We start from the raw sequence: 18,835 nt of genomic DNA, 5'->3' as shown, positions 1-18,835 counted from the left end.
AGATACATGACATTGATATGTGGAGGGAGGAAAGCTGAGAAAGCAAACAAAGTGAAAGGGTGAGTGGAGGGAGAGAGGGTAAGGGAGCAATTTGATTAGGCCAGAGAAAGAAGAAAGGATTCACAAGGTAGGCCTGAGGAAAAGAAAAATAAAAAAAAGGGAGAAAATGGATTTAAAGAAGGCAATTAGCAGAAGAACAGAGCTTGACAGGAAAATATGAACAAACTAAGAGTGGTAAATCCCTCAAAATTGGCTTTTCTGTCTTTAATGGCACATCCTCCAGTACTGCGTAGGAGTAGCCTAATGGCTAGTGCAGTGGGCTGTGATCCTGAGGAACTGGGTTCAAATTCCACTGAAGCTCCTTGTGATCCTGGGCAAGTCCCAGGGAAAAAAAAAAAGTTTAGCTTGCGAGCCAACTAGGGACAGAAAAAGCACAGTTACTTACCGTAACAGGTGTTATCCAGGGACAGCAGGCAGATATTCTTAACGTATGGGTGACGTCACCGACGAAGCCGCGGTACGGACCTTTTTAACTAGAAAGTTCTAGTTGGCCGCACCGTGCATGCGCGAGTGCCTTCCCGCCCGACGGAGGAGTGCGTGGTCCCCAGTTAAGATAAGCCAGCTAAGAAGCCAACCCGGGGAGGAGGGTGGGACTTAAGAATATCTGCCTGCTGTCCCTGGATAACACCTGTTACGGTAAGTAACTGTGCTTTATCCCAGGACAAGCAGGCAGCATATTCTTAACGTATGGGTGACTTCCAAGCTAACAGAGAGGGAGGAGGGATGGTTGGCCATTAGGAAAATAAATTTTGTAACACAGATTGGCCGAAGAGTCCATCCCGTCTGGAGAAGGCATCCAGACAGTAGTGAACGTGTGAACTGAGGACCAAGTGGCAGCCTTGCAGATTTCCTCGATAGGTGTGGAGCGGAGGAAAGCCACAGAAGCAGCCATAGCTCTGACCCTGTGGGCCGTGACAGCACCTTCCAGTGAGAGACCGGCCCGAGCATAACAGAACGCAATGCAGGCAGCAAGCCAGTTGGAAAGCGTCCGTTTAGAGACAGGACGACCTAGACGGTTAGGATCGAAGGTCAGAAAGAGCTGAGGAGACGAGCGGTGAGCCCTGGTACGATCAAGGTAGTATGCAAGGGCACGCTTACAATCCAGCGAGTGTAACGCCTGTTCCCCAGGATGGGAATGGGGCTTAGGGAAGAAAACAGGCAATACAATGGACTGGTTGAGGTGGAAGTCCGAGACCACCTTAGGCAGAAATTTAGGATGGGTACGCAGAACCACCTTGTCATGGTGAAAAACAGTGAAAGGTGGGTCGGCAACCAGTGCATGCAGCTCACTAACCCTCCTGGCAGAGGTGATGGCAATGAGGAAAAGCACCTTCCACGTAAGAAATTTGAGTGAAGTTGTGGCAAGAGGCCCAAATGGAGGTTTCATGAGGGCTGATAGAACCACATTCAGGTCCCAGACGACTGGAGGAGGCTTCAGAGGTGGTTTGACATTGAAGAGGCCTCTCATGAACCGGGAAACCAGGGGATGAGCCGTAAGAGGTTTTCCGAGGATAGGCTCATGAAACGCAGTGATAGCACTGAGGTGGACTCTGATTGAGGTCGACTTGAGGCCAGCGTCGGAGAGAGAGAGCAAATAGTCCAGTACAGTTTCCACCGCCAGTGAGGTGGGATTGTGATGATGAAGGAGACACCAAGAGGAGAACCGGGTCCACTTCTGATGGTAACATTGGAGGGTGACCGGTTTCCTGGAAGCATCCAAAATACGACGGACAGGCTGAGACAGATTCTCTGGATAGGTCAGCCCGAGAGAAACCAAGCTGTCAGGTGGAGCGAGGACAGATTGGGATGTAGTAGAGACTGATGCTGCTGTGTAAGTAGAGTAGGAAACACAGGAAGAGGAATGGGCTCCCTGGAGTTGAGCTGAAGCAGGAGGGAGAACCAGTGTTGGTGAGGCCACCGAGGGGCGATGAGGATCATGGTGGCTCTATCCCTGCGGAGTTTGAAGAGCGTCCGCAACATCAGAGGTAGGGGAGGAAAGGCATAGAGGAACCGATCCGTCCAGTCGAGCAGGAATGCATCCGGGGCCAGACGATGAGGAGAGAAGAGTCTGGAACAGAACTGGGGCAGCTGATGGTTGTGAGGAGCTGCAAAGAGGTCCACCTGAGGAGTGCCCCAGAGAGCAAAGATGGAGTGGAGTGTGGGAGGATCCAGGGTCCACTCGTGAGGTTGAAGGATGCGGCTGAGATTGTCGGCCAGGGAGTTCTGTTCGCCCTGGATATAGACAGCCTTGAGGAAGAGACTGTGGGCCGTGGCCCAGGTCCAGATGCGGATGGCCTCCTGACAGAGGAGGGGAGATCCGGTGCCGCCTTGCTTGTTTATGTAGTACATGGCGACTTGGTTGTCTGTGCACAGGAGAAGAACCTGAGGGTAGAGAAGGTGCTGGAAGGCCTTGAGAGCATAGAACATTGCCTTGAGTTCGAGGAAGTTGATGTGATGTTGACGCTCCTGAGGGGTCCAGAGTCCCTGGGTGCGAAGATCTCCCAGGTGAGTGCCCCATGCATAGGGGGAGGCATCTGTGGTTATGATCATGGAAAGATTGGAGGAGTTCAACCACCATTGAAGAGATTGCCGAAGAGACGATGTCACAGAGATGGGATGAGAAAGAGGATCGGTGGTCTGTGACCATTGGTTGGCTAGAGTCCACTGAGGTGTCCTGAGGTGGAGTCGCGCCAGAAAAAGTACATGGACCGTCGAAGCCATGTGGCCCAGGAGGATCATCATCTGCCGAGCTGGAATGGAGTGATGAAGGAGCACCTGACGGCAGAGGTGGAGCAGAGTTCGATGGCGGTCGGAGGGGAGAAATGCCCTCATTAGAGTGGTGTCGAGAACTGCTCCAATGAACTGAAGTCGCTGTGTGGGAAGCAGATGCGACTTGGGGTAGTTGATCTCGAAACCCAAGAGATGGAGGAACGAGATGGTGTGATGAGTGGCTTGAAGTACAAGCGGAGACGTAGGTGCTTTCACCAGCCAATCGTCTAAGTAGGGGAACACCTGAAGGTCGTGAGACCTGAGGAAGGCCGCCACCACAATAAGGCACTTGGTGAACACTCTGGGCGATGATGCGAGGCCAAAGGGTAGCACTTTGTACTGATAGTGATGGTGCTGTATCTGGAACCGTAGGTAGCGACGTGAAGTCGGATGGATTGGAATGTGAGTGTAGGCCTCCTTGAGGTCTAGGGATCATAGCCAGTCGTGGTGGGAGAGAAGAGGGTAAAGCGTGGCTAGGGAGAGCATTCTGAACTTCTCTTTGACTAGACACTTGTTGAGGTCCCTGAGATCGAGGATGGGACGAAGGTCTCCTGTTTTTTGGGGGACCAGGAAGTAGCGGGAGTAGAATCCCTGACCCCTTTGGTCCGGAGGTACCTCTTCGATGGCATTGAGGAGAAGGAGGGATTGGACCTCCCTCAGGAGGAGGGGGGTTTGGGAGGAGTGAGAAGCAGACTCTACGGGAGGATTGTCTGGTGGAAGAGTCTGGAAGTTGAGAGAGTAGCCGTGGCGAATGATGTTGAGGACCCACTGGTCCGAAGTGATGACCTCCCAACGGCTGAGGAAAAGCTGAAGACGTCCTCCGATAGGTTGAGGGAGAGGCAGCGATGGTGGGAGAATGGCTATGCTCTGGAGAAAAGAGTCAAAAGGGTTGAGACGGCTTAGATGAAGGAGGAGGTTTGGCAGGTTGAGTCTGTGGGCGAGCCTGAGTCTGATGTTGGTAGCGAGGACGGCGAGACTGTTGTTGAGGCGGATTGAGAGGTCTGGCCGAGAACCTACGCTGGTAAGAAGACTGTTGTCTGTAGGGACGAGCAGGTGGAGTCTTCTTTTTAGGTTTGGTCAGAGTGTCCCACCTGGTCTCATGTGCTGAGAGTTTCTGGGTTGTTGAGTCCAGGGACTCTCCGAAGAGTTCATCGCCCAGACAAGGTGCGTTAGCCAGGCGGTCCTGGTGGTTAATGTCTAGGTCAGAGACTCTCAGCCATGCCAAACGGCGCATGGCCACCGCCATGGCAGAGGCGCGAGAGGTTAGTTCAAATGAGTCGTAGATGGAGCGAACCATAAATTTCCTGAGTTGGAGGAGGCTGGAAATTTGTTGCTGGAACAGAGGGACCTTACGTTCAGGAAGATATTTCTGTAAGGAGGAGCGCTGTTGCACCATATGCTTCATGTAGAAGGAGAAGTGGAAGGTGTAGTTGTTGGCTCTATTGGCTAGCATGGAATTTTGGAAAAGGCGCTTACCAAATTTATCCATGGTTTTTCCCTCTCTGCCAGGAGGGGTGGAGGCATATACACTGGAACCCTGAGATTTTTTCAAAGTAGATTCCACCAGGAGGGACTCATGGGGCAATTGAGGTTTGTCAAACCCTGGGATTGGGATAACCCGGTACAAGCTATCCAATTTACGAGGGGCTCCGGGAACAGTGAGGGGAGTCTCCCAGTTCTTATAGAAAGTTTCCCGTAAGATGTCGTGGACGGGCAACTTTAGAAATTCCTTGGGAGGTTGCTCAAAGTCTAGGGCATCGAGGAAAGCCTGAGACTTCTTAGAGTCGGACTCTAAGGGGATGGAAAGAGCTGCTGACATTTCCCTAAGGAATTTAGAGAAAGAGGATTGCTCTGGTTTGGAGGCGGTGTCGGTCATGGAGGGTTCTTCGTCGGTTGACGAAGCGTCCTCTTCGGTACCGTGAGGGGAGTCTTCCCACAAGTCTGGGTCCCTAACGTCGGGGTGTGTACGTTTGGACATCGGCGTGGATGGCTCGGCATGGCGGGTCTTTGAGAGAGATTTGCCTGAGCGCACCGAGGCGGTACCGGGTGAGGAAGACCGATGTCGTTCCTGGGACCGGACAGGGTCGGCAGTAGCACGGGTATGCACCGTAGGTGTTTCGGCCAAGAGCACCGGCATGGAGGTATTAGTCGGAACCGAGGGGGTCGACACCGATGGGACAGTGCGAGGCTCGGACCGGTCCTGTACCGGAAGGTGCGGTGCCAGCAACGCCGGCAACAGTTGTTGGAGTTGTTGTTGCAGCTGCTCCTGTAACTGTATTTGGAGTATGGCTGCGATGCGGTCATCCAGGGGAGGCACCGGTACCGCTTTTTTCTTCTTCGGTACCATAGGTGCCGCTCTACGCTCCGGCGATGAGGAGGCCGATGATGAGGCACTCACCGAGATCGGAGCGGAGCGTTTGCGGGGCCGGTGCGGCGCCGGAATGGCCAGTGTCGCAACCGTGGCAGGAGGGCGCTCGAGGGAAGTGGAAGGCTTCTTAGCCGGCTTACCTGGGCCCAACGACCCCGAGGAAGGGTCCGGTGGTGTCGACGTCTTCGGTGCCGACTTTTGGGGTGCCGTTGACAGGTTCCATGGCAGATCCGGTACCAAACAAAATATTTTGCTGGATCTGCCTATTTTTCAAAGTGCGCTTTTTAAGCATAGCACAGCGGGTGCAGGTGTCAGCCCGATGCTCTGGACCCAGGCACTGGAGGCATCAATTGTGCGGGTCTGTGAGAGAGATCGGGCGTGCACACCGCTGGCACTTCTTAAAACCCTTTTGAGGGGGCATGAAGGGAAACACGGCCTCCGCAAAATCAAAGCCGGAGCCTGTATGGTGACAACAGGCCCCGCCGGGGCCGGCTCGAAAAAATAAAAAAACTCGACGAGTTTTTTTTTTTAAGGAAAAATAAAGTAATCCAAAGGGAAAAAAGGAAAAAATACGCGAGCGGGAAGGCAAACTAATGATTTCAACGGCCGTTGAAAAACATGCGACTTCTTCGCTCCGCGGAAACAAAGAAACTGGGGACCACGCACTCCTCCGTCGGGCGGGAAGGCACTCACGCATGCGCGGTGCGGCCAACTAGAACTTTCTAGTTAAAAAGGTCCATACCGGGGCTCCGTCGGTGACGTCACCCATACGTTAAGAATATGCTGCCTGCTTGTCCTGGGATAAAGTACCTGTTTATAATGTGTACAGCACTGTGTACGTCTAAGTAGCACTATAAAAACGATTAGTAGTAGTGACACCTCTTTCCATAGGGTGTAAGTCCTCCAGTCTGGCATGTCCTTGGGAGTGTTGAGTACTACTTCCAACCTGCCTTTCCCAAGTGTTTTCTTGGCAGCAAAAGTCCTTCTAGTAGCTACCCCATAAAGTTAACATGAAACGATCAAACAAGACATCAGTTAGTATTTTTCTAACAGTCCGACTCTATAATTATATCCCTTAGTAATTACGTCTTTTACACAGTTTCATAGACTTTTAGTCTGAAAAAGGAATGCTTCTTTTCTTTACTGGGAGATTCCATATTCATATGTAAATGTAGCTGTACAAATGAACTAAAAAAAAGGCTCTCCTTGATTTCAGCCTCTTAAGCACTTGTCTGCCAGTTCTCCAACATTGCCATTTCTTCTTTTCCCAAGAGTTCCTGGTAACTTTTGTTTAATTTTCAACTCCATGGGTTCAGGTTCCCTCTCATCATTATCAGTCGCCATCACTTTAGATTCTTATATGGGTGAAACAAATCCCTGTCCTCTTGGTATGGGGGAGGGGGGCAAACCGGTATGGTTCCAAGGGAACTGGAAACTTTCCTCCTCCTCATCTTCACAGGCAAATGGGTTCCTTTTCACATAGGGCCAACAGTTCAATTAACCCAGCGGACAATTGTGGATATGGAACTAATACTGTTCCTTCTCTGTTATTTGGGCAAGCCTCTCTTCTTTAGAGGGTTTAGGTAGGTATTTATTTATTTGGTTTTATATCCCATCCTCCCAGGATAGCTCAGAAGTTTACACACATATTAAAGTGTATTTATAGAAGGTGATGGCAAACATGGCATGGTAGGAAATTGTTTTGCCTTCTCTGTCAGACATAGTTTAACAGAGCATGGTAAACTATAGCATGAGAAACATGGTATGGCGAGACATAGCATGGTGAGCATTGTATGACAAAACATAGTATGACAACATAGTATTACAAGCTTGGCTAACAGCATAGTAAACAGACTGGATGGGCTATTTGGCCTTTATCTGCCATCATGTTTCTAACATAAGAATAGCCTTACTGGGGCAGACCAATGGTCCATCAAGCCCAGTAGCCCCTTCTCACGGTGGCCAATCCAGGTCACTAGTACCTAGCCAAAACCCAAGGTGTAGCAATATTCCATGCTACCGATACAGGGCAAGCTGTGGCTTCCCCCGTGTATGGATACAAAGGAAGCACTGTGTAAGGCTTTTGCAAATTCTCTTATGAGTAACCAAACCATACAAATTGCCCCAGTTCTTGGATCAAGAGTAAACAAACAACAAATATTTGTGGACAACTTGAAAAGTCAGGCCTCTTTGTGGCCTCCAATTTTAGGAATGTCATAAACAGACTGGACATAGGGAAGGTAGTTTTCAGACCTACTTTCACAGGTAAAGCCGTGCTTTACCCATGGAAGTGGACTTTTATAAAATCACTGCTTAATGTTAAGCAAATACCACCTGTATGCATGTAATTTTACCCAGAGTATGAGTTCAGGTTCAGGGCAGGGTTTGTTTTGTATTGTATATATAAATTTAAAATATATGCATATTTTACTTCAGAAAAATATGCACACCAAACAGGTATAAATGTGTATGCACACTTTTCCTGGTATAATTTTCAAAGTGAAGTATATACATGCTTTTACTTCACATATTAAAACATGTGAACATACTTTTGTATTAATATGAGTGTTGTCTATTATGTTTAAATATTAAAAAAAAAAAATTATATCCTGCATCGTCTATCAAAATTGCACCCTTAAGGATTATGCCACCCTCTTGCCCACCAAACCTGAATTTCAAAAATCAACTTCAATCTTCCCTACCCCAAGGGCCTGTCGTTATAAGACTTTTTTGGACAGGACATTAGAGTATCAGGTAGGGAAGATGAACTCCTGGATGAGCCCGTTGATTGCTCAAGCCTATTACTAAAAACTTACCTATTTGATAAACAAGAGTGCCGATTTTTAATTGTTTTTTATTTCTTAATCTATGTATTAATTGATAGCAACAAATTGATTGTATTTTAACTAATGTTGCATTTGACCGATGTATGTAGCAGTGTTTGAATTGCATCTTCTGCTGAAATGTTTCAGTATCTTTGTTGTGAACCGCCTAGAACTGCTGGTGGGGTGGTATACAAGAAAATAAATTATTATTATAATGCTCTTCTAAACTCACTATTCTAGCATGCATTAGTGTTAGGCCTCACTTTTGTAAAATAATACCAAAACAACTAACATTTTATTGCATCTCAATCACACATGCATACATTAATAATGGCAGCCCAAATACAAGATCAGAGTTGTTATGGAGGCTTTTTTTCCCAATGAATTTTAAAATTCAACCTCAGCAGAGTCCAATCTACTACCAGGCCTCGAGTCCAACAGAGACGAGAAGCAATCCCAGGGCTTAGCAATGGAAAGAGTACTGGCGGGTTTGGCTGAGCAGGAATAACAGCAGTAATAGTGAATGACAACAATGACAGCTTAGGGGAAAAGAGAAAAAGGAGCAGAGGTTGCAGGAAAAAACATTGAACAGGAAATAAACAAAGCAAATGAAGGGTGGGAACACAGATTTGAGGAGGGGGGGAGAAAACAAAGAGATGCTTTTTTTTTTTTTATGTTCCCAGAAAAAGGACTTAGGGCTAGATTCACAAAGCAAACTGATCGTGTACCAATCAGTTTGTGACCCCTCTGCGACTCGATTTTATTCCGGCCCGATTTACTTACCTCTCTGCAGATCCAAATCCGATATGTGCATGCAAATGAGGGGAATGGCATGCAAAGTAGGAAGGGATCCGATTCACAAAACAAATTTTGCAAACCGACTGGGCTGGCCAATCAACCCAAGAAGAGACTGCTGGGGACCAGTTGCAAACATCCTTTCCCACTCTCCAGCTCCATTGCCGCCCTGCTCTCTGCTGCCCCGTTCTGGCTGCCTTTACTCTGCAGAAGCCCTGGGGAGGAGAGCAGTGGCTGTTGGCCGCATTGTTTAGCTCCTCACGCCGCCCTGCTCTCTGCCCTTCTCCTGCCTTTCAGCCTCGACTATGCCGCCCCAAACACCTCCTGCTCTCTGCCGCCCAGACTGATCTCTGCTGCCCCGACTCTCCTGCTCTCTGCCTCCTTCCATGCAGTGCGAGCCCACGTGTTTAAAACAGGGCTGCAATATGTAGTGCAGTCCTGCTTTAAACCTGTGGGCTTGCCCTGCAGGGAAGGCGGCAGAGAGCAGGAGAATAAGGGCCAGTGAGTTTTTAGCCTTTTAAAGAGGTTGCTGCTGCCACCAGGGATTGCTCTTCAAGACAACTGATGGTATGTAGCAAGAGAGTCGGGGCTCCCCCCCCCCAAAAAAAAAATGCAGCAAAAACCAACACGAACGCATGTGCAGACCATCTACAGAGAAAGCAGATGGTCTGCGCATGTGTCTGGATTGCACACTAGCAATCCATGTCGGTGGATGGGGGCGTTCCTCCGATCACCCCATAAGAATATTATTGCTTGCAGAATCCATCGGACCCGCCCGGATCAGTCACGATCGGGCAGGTTAGTGAATCTTGCCCTTAATTTGCATATAACATCTTCCAACGTACTTGTTAATGCCCCTTCACTGAAGTGATGTGTATTCATTTCCCAACTCCCAGCTAGTCACTACTAGAAGTAGGACCTGCCGCTTGTAAATGTGACCAATTGGGGCCAGCTCTATAAGGTCTTCTTTCAACTGTTTTAGTGACTGCTTAATGTAAAATTAAAGCCATTTATTCCTAGTATTAAGGTCTCCATTGCTGACAAGGGCTTGTGCTGTGCCAGGACATTATCTCTTTACACACTAAATTTCAAATCAATCAAGTTTCCAGAGAAAGACTCCATGTACTAAGTATGGACTCTGGCTTAGTACAGGTACTCTTAATTCCATCTCATCTTACCCAAGTTCTTGTTCAGTTACTCTGTAAATAAATGTTTGGAAGCTAAGACGCAAGACAATGGATCTTTTTCAACTCTGTTTGGCTATCTGCTATAACTGCACAGCAACATGTGCAGCCAAAGGAGATATATACATATATATACACATACACACACACACACACACACACACATATATACTGTACATAGATACACACAAGCTTGTAATAACTTATGTCAGCAATTCCCAAACTCAAAAAACTCACAGGAGAGTTATGGGATATTTTAAGGCCCCTCTCAAGTTCTTCTACATGACCAAGTTGGCAGCTGCGCTTTTATTTGCAGTCCAGACCCTAACCAGGTCTTCACTTTTTTCCAACGGGCCTGGTTCTTTGTTATGTGCACGTACGCCTTTCAGCGCTATATAAGTGATAAGCAGTAGTAGTGCACACAAGCAACTTCAGGGTTGGCCACCAGAAGCAGAACCCCTAAACCTGCCAATTTAGAGCTTCGTGGCTCTACTCCACCAGTCTCTTTTCCAGCTCAGGCATTCACAAGCCTTCCCTGGACTCATAGCGGTTCCAGGACCACAGATATCACTGCTCTACTTCGTCACCCTGCAGCCTCAGTCCCTGCAGCTCCCATGACAACTCCAGCCTTGGCACAGCACAGGAGCTCCAAAACTTCACAGCATGCAGCAGGTAATAATCAGTGGCTATCCAAAACCCGGGTAAGCATATTTTTTTCCCCACTTCTTATATATCCTATTTACAATTTCATTTACAAGATTAAAACCATTTTAATAGCTTCTAGCCTCTCCCATCATGTTAAAAATAATGGCGGTCAACAGCAGCTTATGAGTATGGTATCTGTGCAACCAAATGCTTTGAACAGAGTGGCCTAGTGTAACAGTTCCCAAATCATGTGCAATGGGGCCCTGGACCTCCTGTGCCAGCAAAAGTAGAACTCAACGTTGCAGTGGTGGTGATAGAACTCAGAGGAAATGTGGCTTAGGTGTTCCATGATAAAATTACTAGACTCTAAAGGTGCCGTGAACCGAGAAAGTTTAGGAATCTCTGGATAAGGCTGATGTTTACTTAAAACAATGGTAGAAAAGAGGAGATACCATTACAAATGCACCCTTTGTAGTAGTACAACATGCATGTTAGCACTGGCCAACCAACAGTTAGATTCAGAAAAAAACAACACACAATCACTGAATCTCACTACTGATGTGGTATTAAATAATTCTCTACTTCAGCCCAGCCACCAAAAAAAACACTATATGGAAATGACATTTTAAATACTTTTTTGAAACTATTCTCTATAAAGTCTGGCAGCAGGAAGTACAGTCAAACCTCGGTTTGCAAATGTTTTGCAAGACAAGCAAAACACTCGAGCAAATTGTAACTCGCAAACCGAGCATTGACTCGATTTATGAGCTCCCCATCCCTGACCCCAGGAGCCGGCTTTGTTGCTCCCCCAAGGCCACCGGTGCGGCTCTCTCCCTTCGTGATCGCCTCCTCCCTCCACTGACCAGCACCGTCCATACCCGTGTGCCACTGGTGTTGAAAGTGCCTGCCGCCGGTTCTTTGCTGGGCCTTGAGCATTTGCGCATGCTCTCACGCTCTCCGAGATGCTCATGAGATCTCGAATCTAATGAGAATCTCAGAGGGTGAGAGCCAGATGCTCAAGGCCCAGCAGCAGCCCAGCAGAGAACCAGCAGCAGGCACTTTCAACACCAGCGGCGCACGGGTAAGGACAGGGCCAGTCAATGGGGGGGGGAGGAGGAGGCAATTGTTAAGGGCGGGAGCATCGCCGGTGGCCTCGGGGGAGCAACAAAGCCGGTTCCCAGGGTCGGGTGTTGGCTCGGTGGTTGGCTTGGGTCGAGGATCAGAGAGATGTACCTACCGGTATTCAATCAGAGGAACAAATCATCTGCGTTGCCATTATGGCCTATGGGGAAAGTTGCTTTGATATACGAGCATGCTTCTGGAACGAATTATGCTCGCAAACCAAGGTACCACTGTATAGACATCCCCCTGCAACACCATTTGAATTTCAGTGTAATTAATGTGTACATTTTTGAAACTGTTTCATGGTGGTCCAATTATTATGTTTGAATTTGCTGATTTCAAGTTCAAAAGATTAGGATCTTTTTTCTTGTAAATCCACACTCTGTTCTTGGACAAGTGGGTTATGCATCCCATCTCGTGAGATCTCTTGTAGGAAGCTTCATTTCCATATATCTGACCCTCACCTCTTACCTCAGGACCTACCTCTGACTTACCAGTTCGTACAAAAGCAGACAGTCAAACCTGTAAAGGACACAGAACCCTTTAGGCGTCAGCAGATATTTTAACATTGGGGCCAGAGGCAAGAAGAAAGAAGAATTGAATTTGGTTACCATGGGACCAAGGTAATAAATTGAGTGACAAAATACAGATCATAAAGGAATATAAAATTTGTGATACGGAGCCTAGCCTTTGGTCTAGGAGGGAAAGGCTTGACAGGCTATTTAAGCTCCATACTGTTCCTTCCTAGCCCAATTCAGGGTCTTCATTTTTAAAAGCAAATATTCTTGCATTATTTTGTATCACATTTAAAACTTGTGACGTATAGCTGCATATAATTTGTATTTACTTTAAATTTTTTGATTTACCAAAGAAAAGATAAAGAACATAAGAAGTGTCTCTGCTGGGTCAGATCAGAGGCCCATCATGCCCAGCAGTCCGCTCACCTGGGGGCCCACCAGGTCCAGGACCTGTATATTAACCCTCTATCTATACCCTTCTATCCTCTTTTCCTTCAGAAATTTGTTCAAACCCTTCTTGAACTCCAATACCGTACCTGGTCCTATCAAGCCCTCAGGAAGCGCATTCCAGGTGTTTACCACCCGTTGGGTGAAGAAGAACTTCCTAGCATTGGTTCTCAATCTGTCCCCTCTTAATTTTTCCAAATGGCCTCTCGTTCTTGTAGTTTTTGAAAGTTTGAAGAATCTGTCCCTCTCCACTTTCTCTATGCCCTTCAGGATCTTGAAAGTCTCTATCATGTCCCCTCTAAGTCTCCGCTTCTCCAGGGAAAAGAGCCCTAGTTTCTCCAATCTTTCGGCATATGAAAGGTTTTCCATACCTTTTATCAAACGTGTTGCTCTCTTCTGAACCCTCTCGAGTATCACCATATCCTTCTTCAGGTACGGCGACCAATATTGGACACAGTACTCCAGATGTGGACGCACCATCGCCCGATACAATGGCAGGATAACTTCTTTCGTTCTGGTTGTAATACCCTTCTTGATTATACCTAGCATTCTATTTGCTTTCTTAGCGGCCGCTGCGCACTGCAGCGACGGTTTCATTGTCTTGTCTACCAGTACCCCCAAGTCCCTTTCTTGGGTACTCTCACTCAATAACATCCCTCCCATCGTGTAGCTGTATCTCGGGTTTCTGTTTCCTACGTACAAGACTTTACATTTCTCTACATTGAACTTCATCTGCCATCTTATCGCCCACTCTCCTAGTTTGTTCAGGTCACTTTGTAAACCTTCGCAGTCTTCTATAGTCCTAGCCCCACTAAATAGTTTGGTGTTGTCTGCAAATTTTACTTCGCACTTCGTCCGCTTCTAGATCATTTATGAATACATCGAATAGCAGCGGTCTGAGCACCGACCCCAGCAGAACACCACTCGTGACCCTCCTCCAGTCCGAGTAGTGGCCCTTCACTCCTACCCTCGGTTTCCTACCTGCCAACCAATTACTAATCCATCTGTGTTGTGTACATCTCCTTCCACCCCATGGTTCTTCAGTTTCCGAAGTAGGCGTTCATGGGGTACCTTGTCAAAGGCTTTTTGGAAGTCTAAGTATACGATGTCAATGGGGGTCCCCTTTGTCCATCCGTTTCTTAATTCCTTCGAAGAAGTGCAAGCTAGGCATGATCTTCCCTTGCAGAAGCCATGTTGGCTTGTTTTCATAAATTTATTCCTTTCTAGATGCTCCTCGATGGTATCTTTTATCAGTGCTTCCGCCATTTTCCCCGGAACTGAGGTCAGACTTACCGGTCTGTAGTTCCCCAGGTCACCTCTTGATCCCTTTTTAAAGATAGGCGTAACGTTGGCTATCTTCCAATCCTCCGGGATCACGCCTGTTTTCAGGGATAGATTACAAACTTGCTGTAGTAGTTCCGCTATTTCCTCCTTAAGCTCTTTCAGCACCCTAGGGTGGATTCCGTCCGGGCCTGGTGATTTGTCAGTTTTTAATTTTTCTAACTGCCTGTTTACTTCCATGGATGTTAATTTTTCTTCTTGTTCTCCTTTGAAGATTTGCTCAGGTTCCGGTAAGCTGGATATGTTCTCATTTGTAAATACTGACGAAAAGAACTTGTTTAGTCTTTCTGCTCTTCTTTCTCCTCCTTCACCACACCCTTCCTATCTCCATCATCCAGCGGTCCCACCTCATCCCTAGCCGGCTGCCTCCCTTTAATGTACCTAAAGAACGGTTTGAAATTTCATGCTTCCCTGGCTAGCCTCTCTTCATATTCTCTTTTTTGCTTTTCTAACCACGAAGTGGCATTCTTTTTGATACTTCCTGTGTTCTTTCCAGTTCTCCTCGGTTTTACTCTTTTTCCATTTCTTGAATGAATTCTTCTTATCACCTATCGCTTTCTTCACTTCTTTAGTTATCCATGCCGGGTCTTTTGTTCGGCTCTTTTTGCACCCTTTTCTGAATCTGGGTATATACAGATTTTACGCCTCGCTCACCATATCCTTGAATAAAGACCAGGCTTGCTCTACAGTATGCCATTTCTTTAAGCTATACCTAAGTTTCTTCTTTACCATTACCCTCATCGCTTCGTAGTTACCCTTCTTAAAGTTGAGAGTTGTCGCTGTGGTTCTCTTTCCCTTCGATATTCCTACTTCAACTTTGAACTTGATTATATTGTGATCGCTGTTTCCCAATGGTCCCACTACTTCCACTTCCTTTGCAGATCCTCTTAGCCCACTAAGGATTAGATCCAGAGTGGCATTTCCTCTCGTCGGTTCTCTGACAAGCTGATCCATGAAGCAGTCCTGTATAGCCTCCAGGAATCTGGTCTCCCTAGCGCATTTTGAGTTTCCAAGACTCCAGTCTATCCCGTCTATCCAGTCTATCCCGGGATAGTTGAAGTCTCCCATAATAATCATTTGCATTCTCGTTTGATCTCGGCTTCCATTTCTTCATCGGCAGCTTCAGTTTGCCCAGGTGGATGATAGTACAGGCCCATCTTTATCTCGGGCCCTTTCCTTCCCGAGATTTTTATTGGCAACAGACCCTGAGTTTTAAATTAATTTTTTTCTGGGGAAAAATGCATATTATTTGGCAAGGCAGCATGGTCAGGAGAGGCAAACCTTTGGACAGCGTCTTTGGCCTTAGCCACCATCACAAACTTTGATGGTATCCACTGCCTATTCCAAAGGCACATGAAGGGAGTCCGTCTGCAGCAATCAGCGGGATGATAATATGCTCTGGAGAGGCCGGAGGTGAGCTTTTGCCCACCACAAACCCCCTATAATTATAGATAATGCTACGTTGTGGGGGCTGGCATTGGCAGAATTTCTAATATCTGCCGCCTTAACGTTTGCTTGCGAGCCTCCAGAAGAAAGACTCAGCCCTCTGCCGTGTTGAATATGATCCCAAAGTATTGCAGGGTTTGTGAGGGATCCAGATGACTCTTTCAGAAGTTGATGATCCAGCCCAGGTTCTGCAAGAGGTGGATCTACTTGTGTTACTGCCTTGCAGCTCTCTACCTGGGACACAGCCCTGATGAGCTAGTTGTCCAAGTACGGATGAAACTGAATCCCAGCTCTGCGCAAATGTGCTGCTGCCACCACTATAAACACCTACCAATGTTGGCTTTGGCAGATGGTCGCCTAGATAAGTGTTGCTGTTATTTTTATCTAGAACGTTGTAGAGACACATATACACAAAGACATACTTATACATTTCTATAAATTTTTTTTATCCTAGTTATAAATAAATTAATAAAACCAAAATGATTTAAGGGTGGGATGGAAGATTGTTGTAGATGATTATATGGCACTGCTTTAAATCAGAATAAGGACTTGAAATATCATATGTTATAAGACGTTCTATGCACTGAGCTGATGGCTTTTGTATGTACAAGAAAACCAAAACATACACCCAGCAAGAGAATAAAGCAAATCAGTACGTATTTCTCTGCCCAATACTTTGTGCTTACTGCTGCAAACTGAAAGGTTACAAAGTATGTGGAACATGATCCAAAGCCAGGGTATGTTTCATATCCTTGTAACAGGACACTATTCTTCTATTTTCCTGGTGCTTCCTGGCATATCAGAAGGAGGAACAATAAACCTGTTTGAACAGCTGCTATGACTGATTCAGCACAATAGGCCATCTCTGGCAACCTGTTTATGCCTTTTATCTCAGTTTTAAAGTCCATCTATCAGAAACCTCTTACTTTTGTCGGGAAGACAGACAAGCTCATTGTGCTGATTTTCTCTCTTATGATAGTTTGGGACAGACACACAGTTTTTTCTTACCTTTCCCTTTTTGCCATCCTCGTCCTCTTGATAACTTGTAGAGACCATACTGGAAGAGGTAGAAAAGGTTGGGCCCTGAGAATAATATTGAGAACTCCGACATCCATCCCTACGCAGCTTATCACATTCTGCAGAAAAAGATACAAGCAGAAAATATGAATGAGTGTATTGTTCCTTCCTGTAAACTTCATTTTACACAGGAACCAGAGAACACTGTCACAATCGCTTTCTTTTTTGTTCACAATACAAATAACCATTGAATAGAAGCCGCCAGTATAAGTATTGTGATGTAAATAGTATGATGCATTCTCACATCTGTTTGTGTTTAGAAAGTCAATAGCTAGTTTTGCAATTAAGATATGAAACATGGCACATAAACATGACATACTTCACATATGTAGCTGAAACTTCCACTGCACTAACATCATATACAAAGGAACAGCGGAAATTGCATAGAACCACAGAGGTTTGCATGAATTTAAAATGAATTTACACATTAATTGTAACATTGCCTGAGAATGGGAACTTAGATGTCTCTTAAGCATGCATTAGCCTTACAAATGATGCTCTGTTTATACAATTACTTTGCATTAATGCAGGTTTTCCCTGCATTAATTAAATACAATTTATTTTTAATTGTTAAAACGGATTACTGGAGTTTATGTCAGAAGTAAACCATTAAAAAATAGGATATTTCTGTCAGGCAATTAGAAATCTGGTTCGGTGTCCATTAAATCAAAGTAGAAGCTTCTGAATTTTCTACCTTAACAAGCTGGAGGAAAAAAAAAAAAATTCCTTAAATATCTGGGGCAAAGGGTAGACGTGGATGTGACAAACTCTGCAGAGCAGACACCTATCAGTCTAGATTTGTATTTCCTAAAAGCTTATAGTGGCCCTCAAATCAATTTTTAAAATGAAGCCAGCAACACAGTAAATGATGTCAAGAGGGACATGCAGGAAAACCCATGCTGTATCAGACTTTGTTTGAATTGAGAACTAAAGTTGCTTGTTTGTTTAAGAAAGGTTATGAATAAATTGGACTTGAAAATCTTGCAAGAAATGAAAAATACATTTTAGAGAGTGGCAAGAGAGAAATTCAAGGTGGAGTATGGAGCTAAGTCGCCAGAGACAGCAGTACAGGAGGAAATAACCCAACAGATTTCCAGAAGTGTCTCCAGGGGAAAATATCAATACTGTAAGCATCAGTGTATAACAGGGGTAGGCAATTCCGGTCCTCGAGAGCCAAGTCAGGTTTTCAGGATATCCACAATAAATATGCATGAGATAGATTTGCATCTCAAGGAGGCAGTGCATGCAAATCTATCTCATACATATTCATTGTGGATATCCTGAAAACCTGGCCTGGCTCCGGCTCTCGAGGACGCCTGGTGTATAAAATCAACCTTGTGTTGAATTCACAAACAGCATTCCTACAGTGGTACAATTCAGGGTTGTAGAATACAAAGCCACCATCACAAAACTTAAAGTGCAAAGTAAAATGACAGTGGAGAACCAGGTGAGCAATCAACACAAAGGACATAACAGCATAAGGAGGCCAAGAACTGTTTCCACTGCTTGAGAGTTTTGTGTATCAAAAATCTGAAGACCAAGAGAACATCCCTTAAATCTAAGAAGATTCCTAAATAGTGTGTTCAAACATAACAATGAGAAATATAAGATGGCGTTTGATAAACATAGCTTATCTCTAAGAGAGCTGAATACTTTCAAATGTAACCACAATAAGTTTATTTTCTTTTATAAAACGTTTCTACAAATGTTTTCACAGCTAGAAGGAACCTGGGCCCATTTTTTCTGAGTTGCTTGCAAGCCTGACAATAGGAACAAAATTTTAGATTCAGTGGAAGAAATTTATGGACCACTTGGATAAGGGTAGTAGAAAAACAGAGAAGATGCAAAAGACTGGAACAAATGTACCGTAATCAAATGGGGTTTTTTTTTTCCTGTTCTTGTACTGCTTTGTTCCAGGGTCCATTTCCCATGCAGTGGCAGAAAATATAAGTGGAATACTACCAGAAGATGAAACAGACACAGAGGTGCTCAGGCTAATCTAATCTAATCTTTAGTCTTATATACCGGGTCATTCCCCTGAGGGACTCAAACTGGTTAACAAAATTTAACTTAAGGAGACATTAATGAACAATAATAGGACAGAAAAAAAAATCAGTAAATATCAACATACAGTCAGCAGCTAGAAAATTCTTAACAGATACATCTTTCAGTTATCAGTTAGAAATTTCTTAAACAGATACATTTTCAAGGTTTTTCTAAAGCAAGTTAGTGAAGAAA

At 45.6% G+C, this 18,835-nt stretch overlaps 1 protein-coding gene across 5 annotated transcripts in view; it reads right to left on the bottom strand.

Moving 5' to 3' along the window:
- The window catches only part of NHSL1 (NHS like 1), a 397,692-nt gene that overhangs the window by 32,157 nt on the left and 346,700 nt on the right, over positions 1-18,835 (bottom strand). For all 5 annotated transcript variants that reach the window (XM_033936270.1, XM_033936272.1, XM_033936271.1 and 2 more), the window contains exon 3: positions 16,529-16,656. In XM_033936270.1, coding sequence (XP_033792161.1) covers positions 16,529-16,656 — 128 coding nt within the window. The remainder of the gene's footprint in view (positions 1-16,528; positions 16,657-18,835) is intronic.

Source organism: Geotrypetes seraphini, chromosome 3, assembly GCF_902459505.1.
Source record: "Geotrypetes seraphini chromosome 3, aGeoSer1.1, whole genome shotgun sequence".
Taxonomy (NCBI): Eukaryota; Metazoa; Chordata; class Amphibia; order Gymnophiona; family Dermophiidae; genus Geotrypetes; species Geotrypetes seraphini.
The sequence above is the reverse complement of the archived record's forward strand: the minus strand, read 5'-3'. Positions and strand labels throughout refer to the sequence as shown.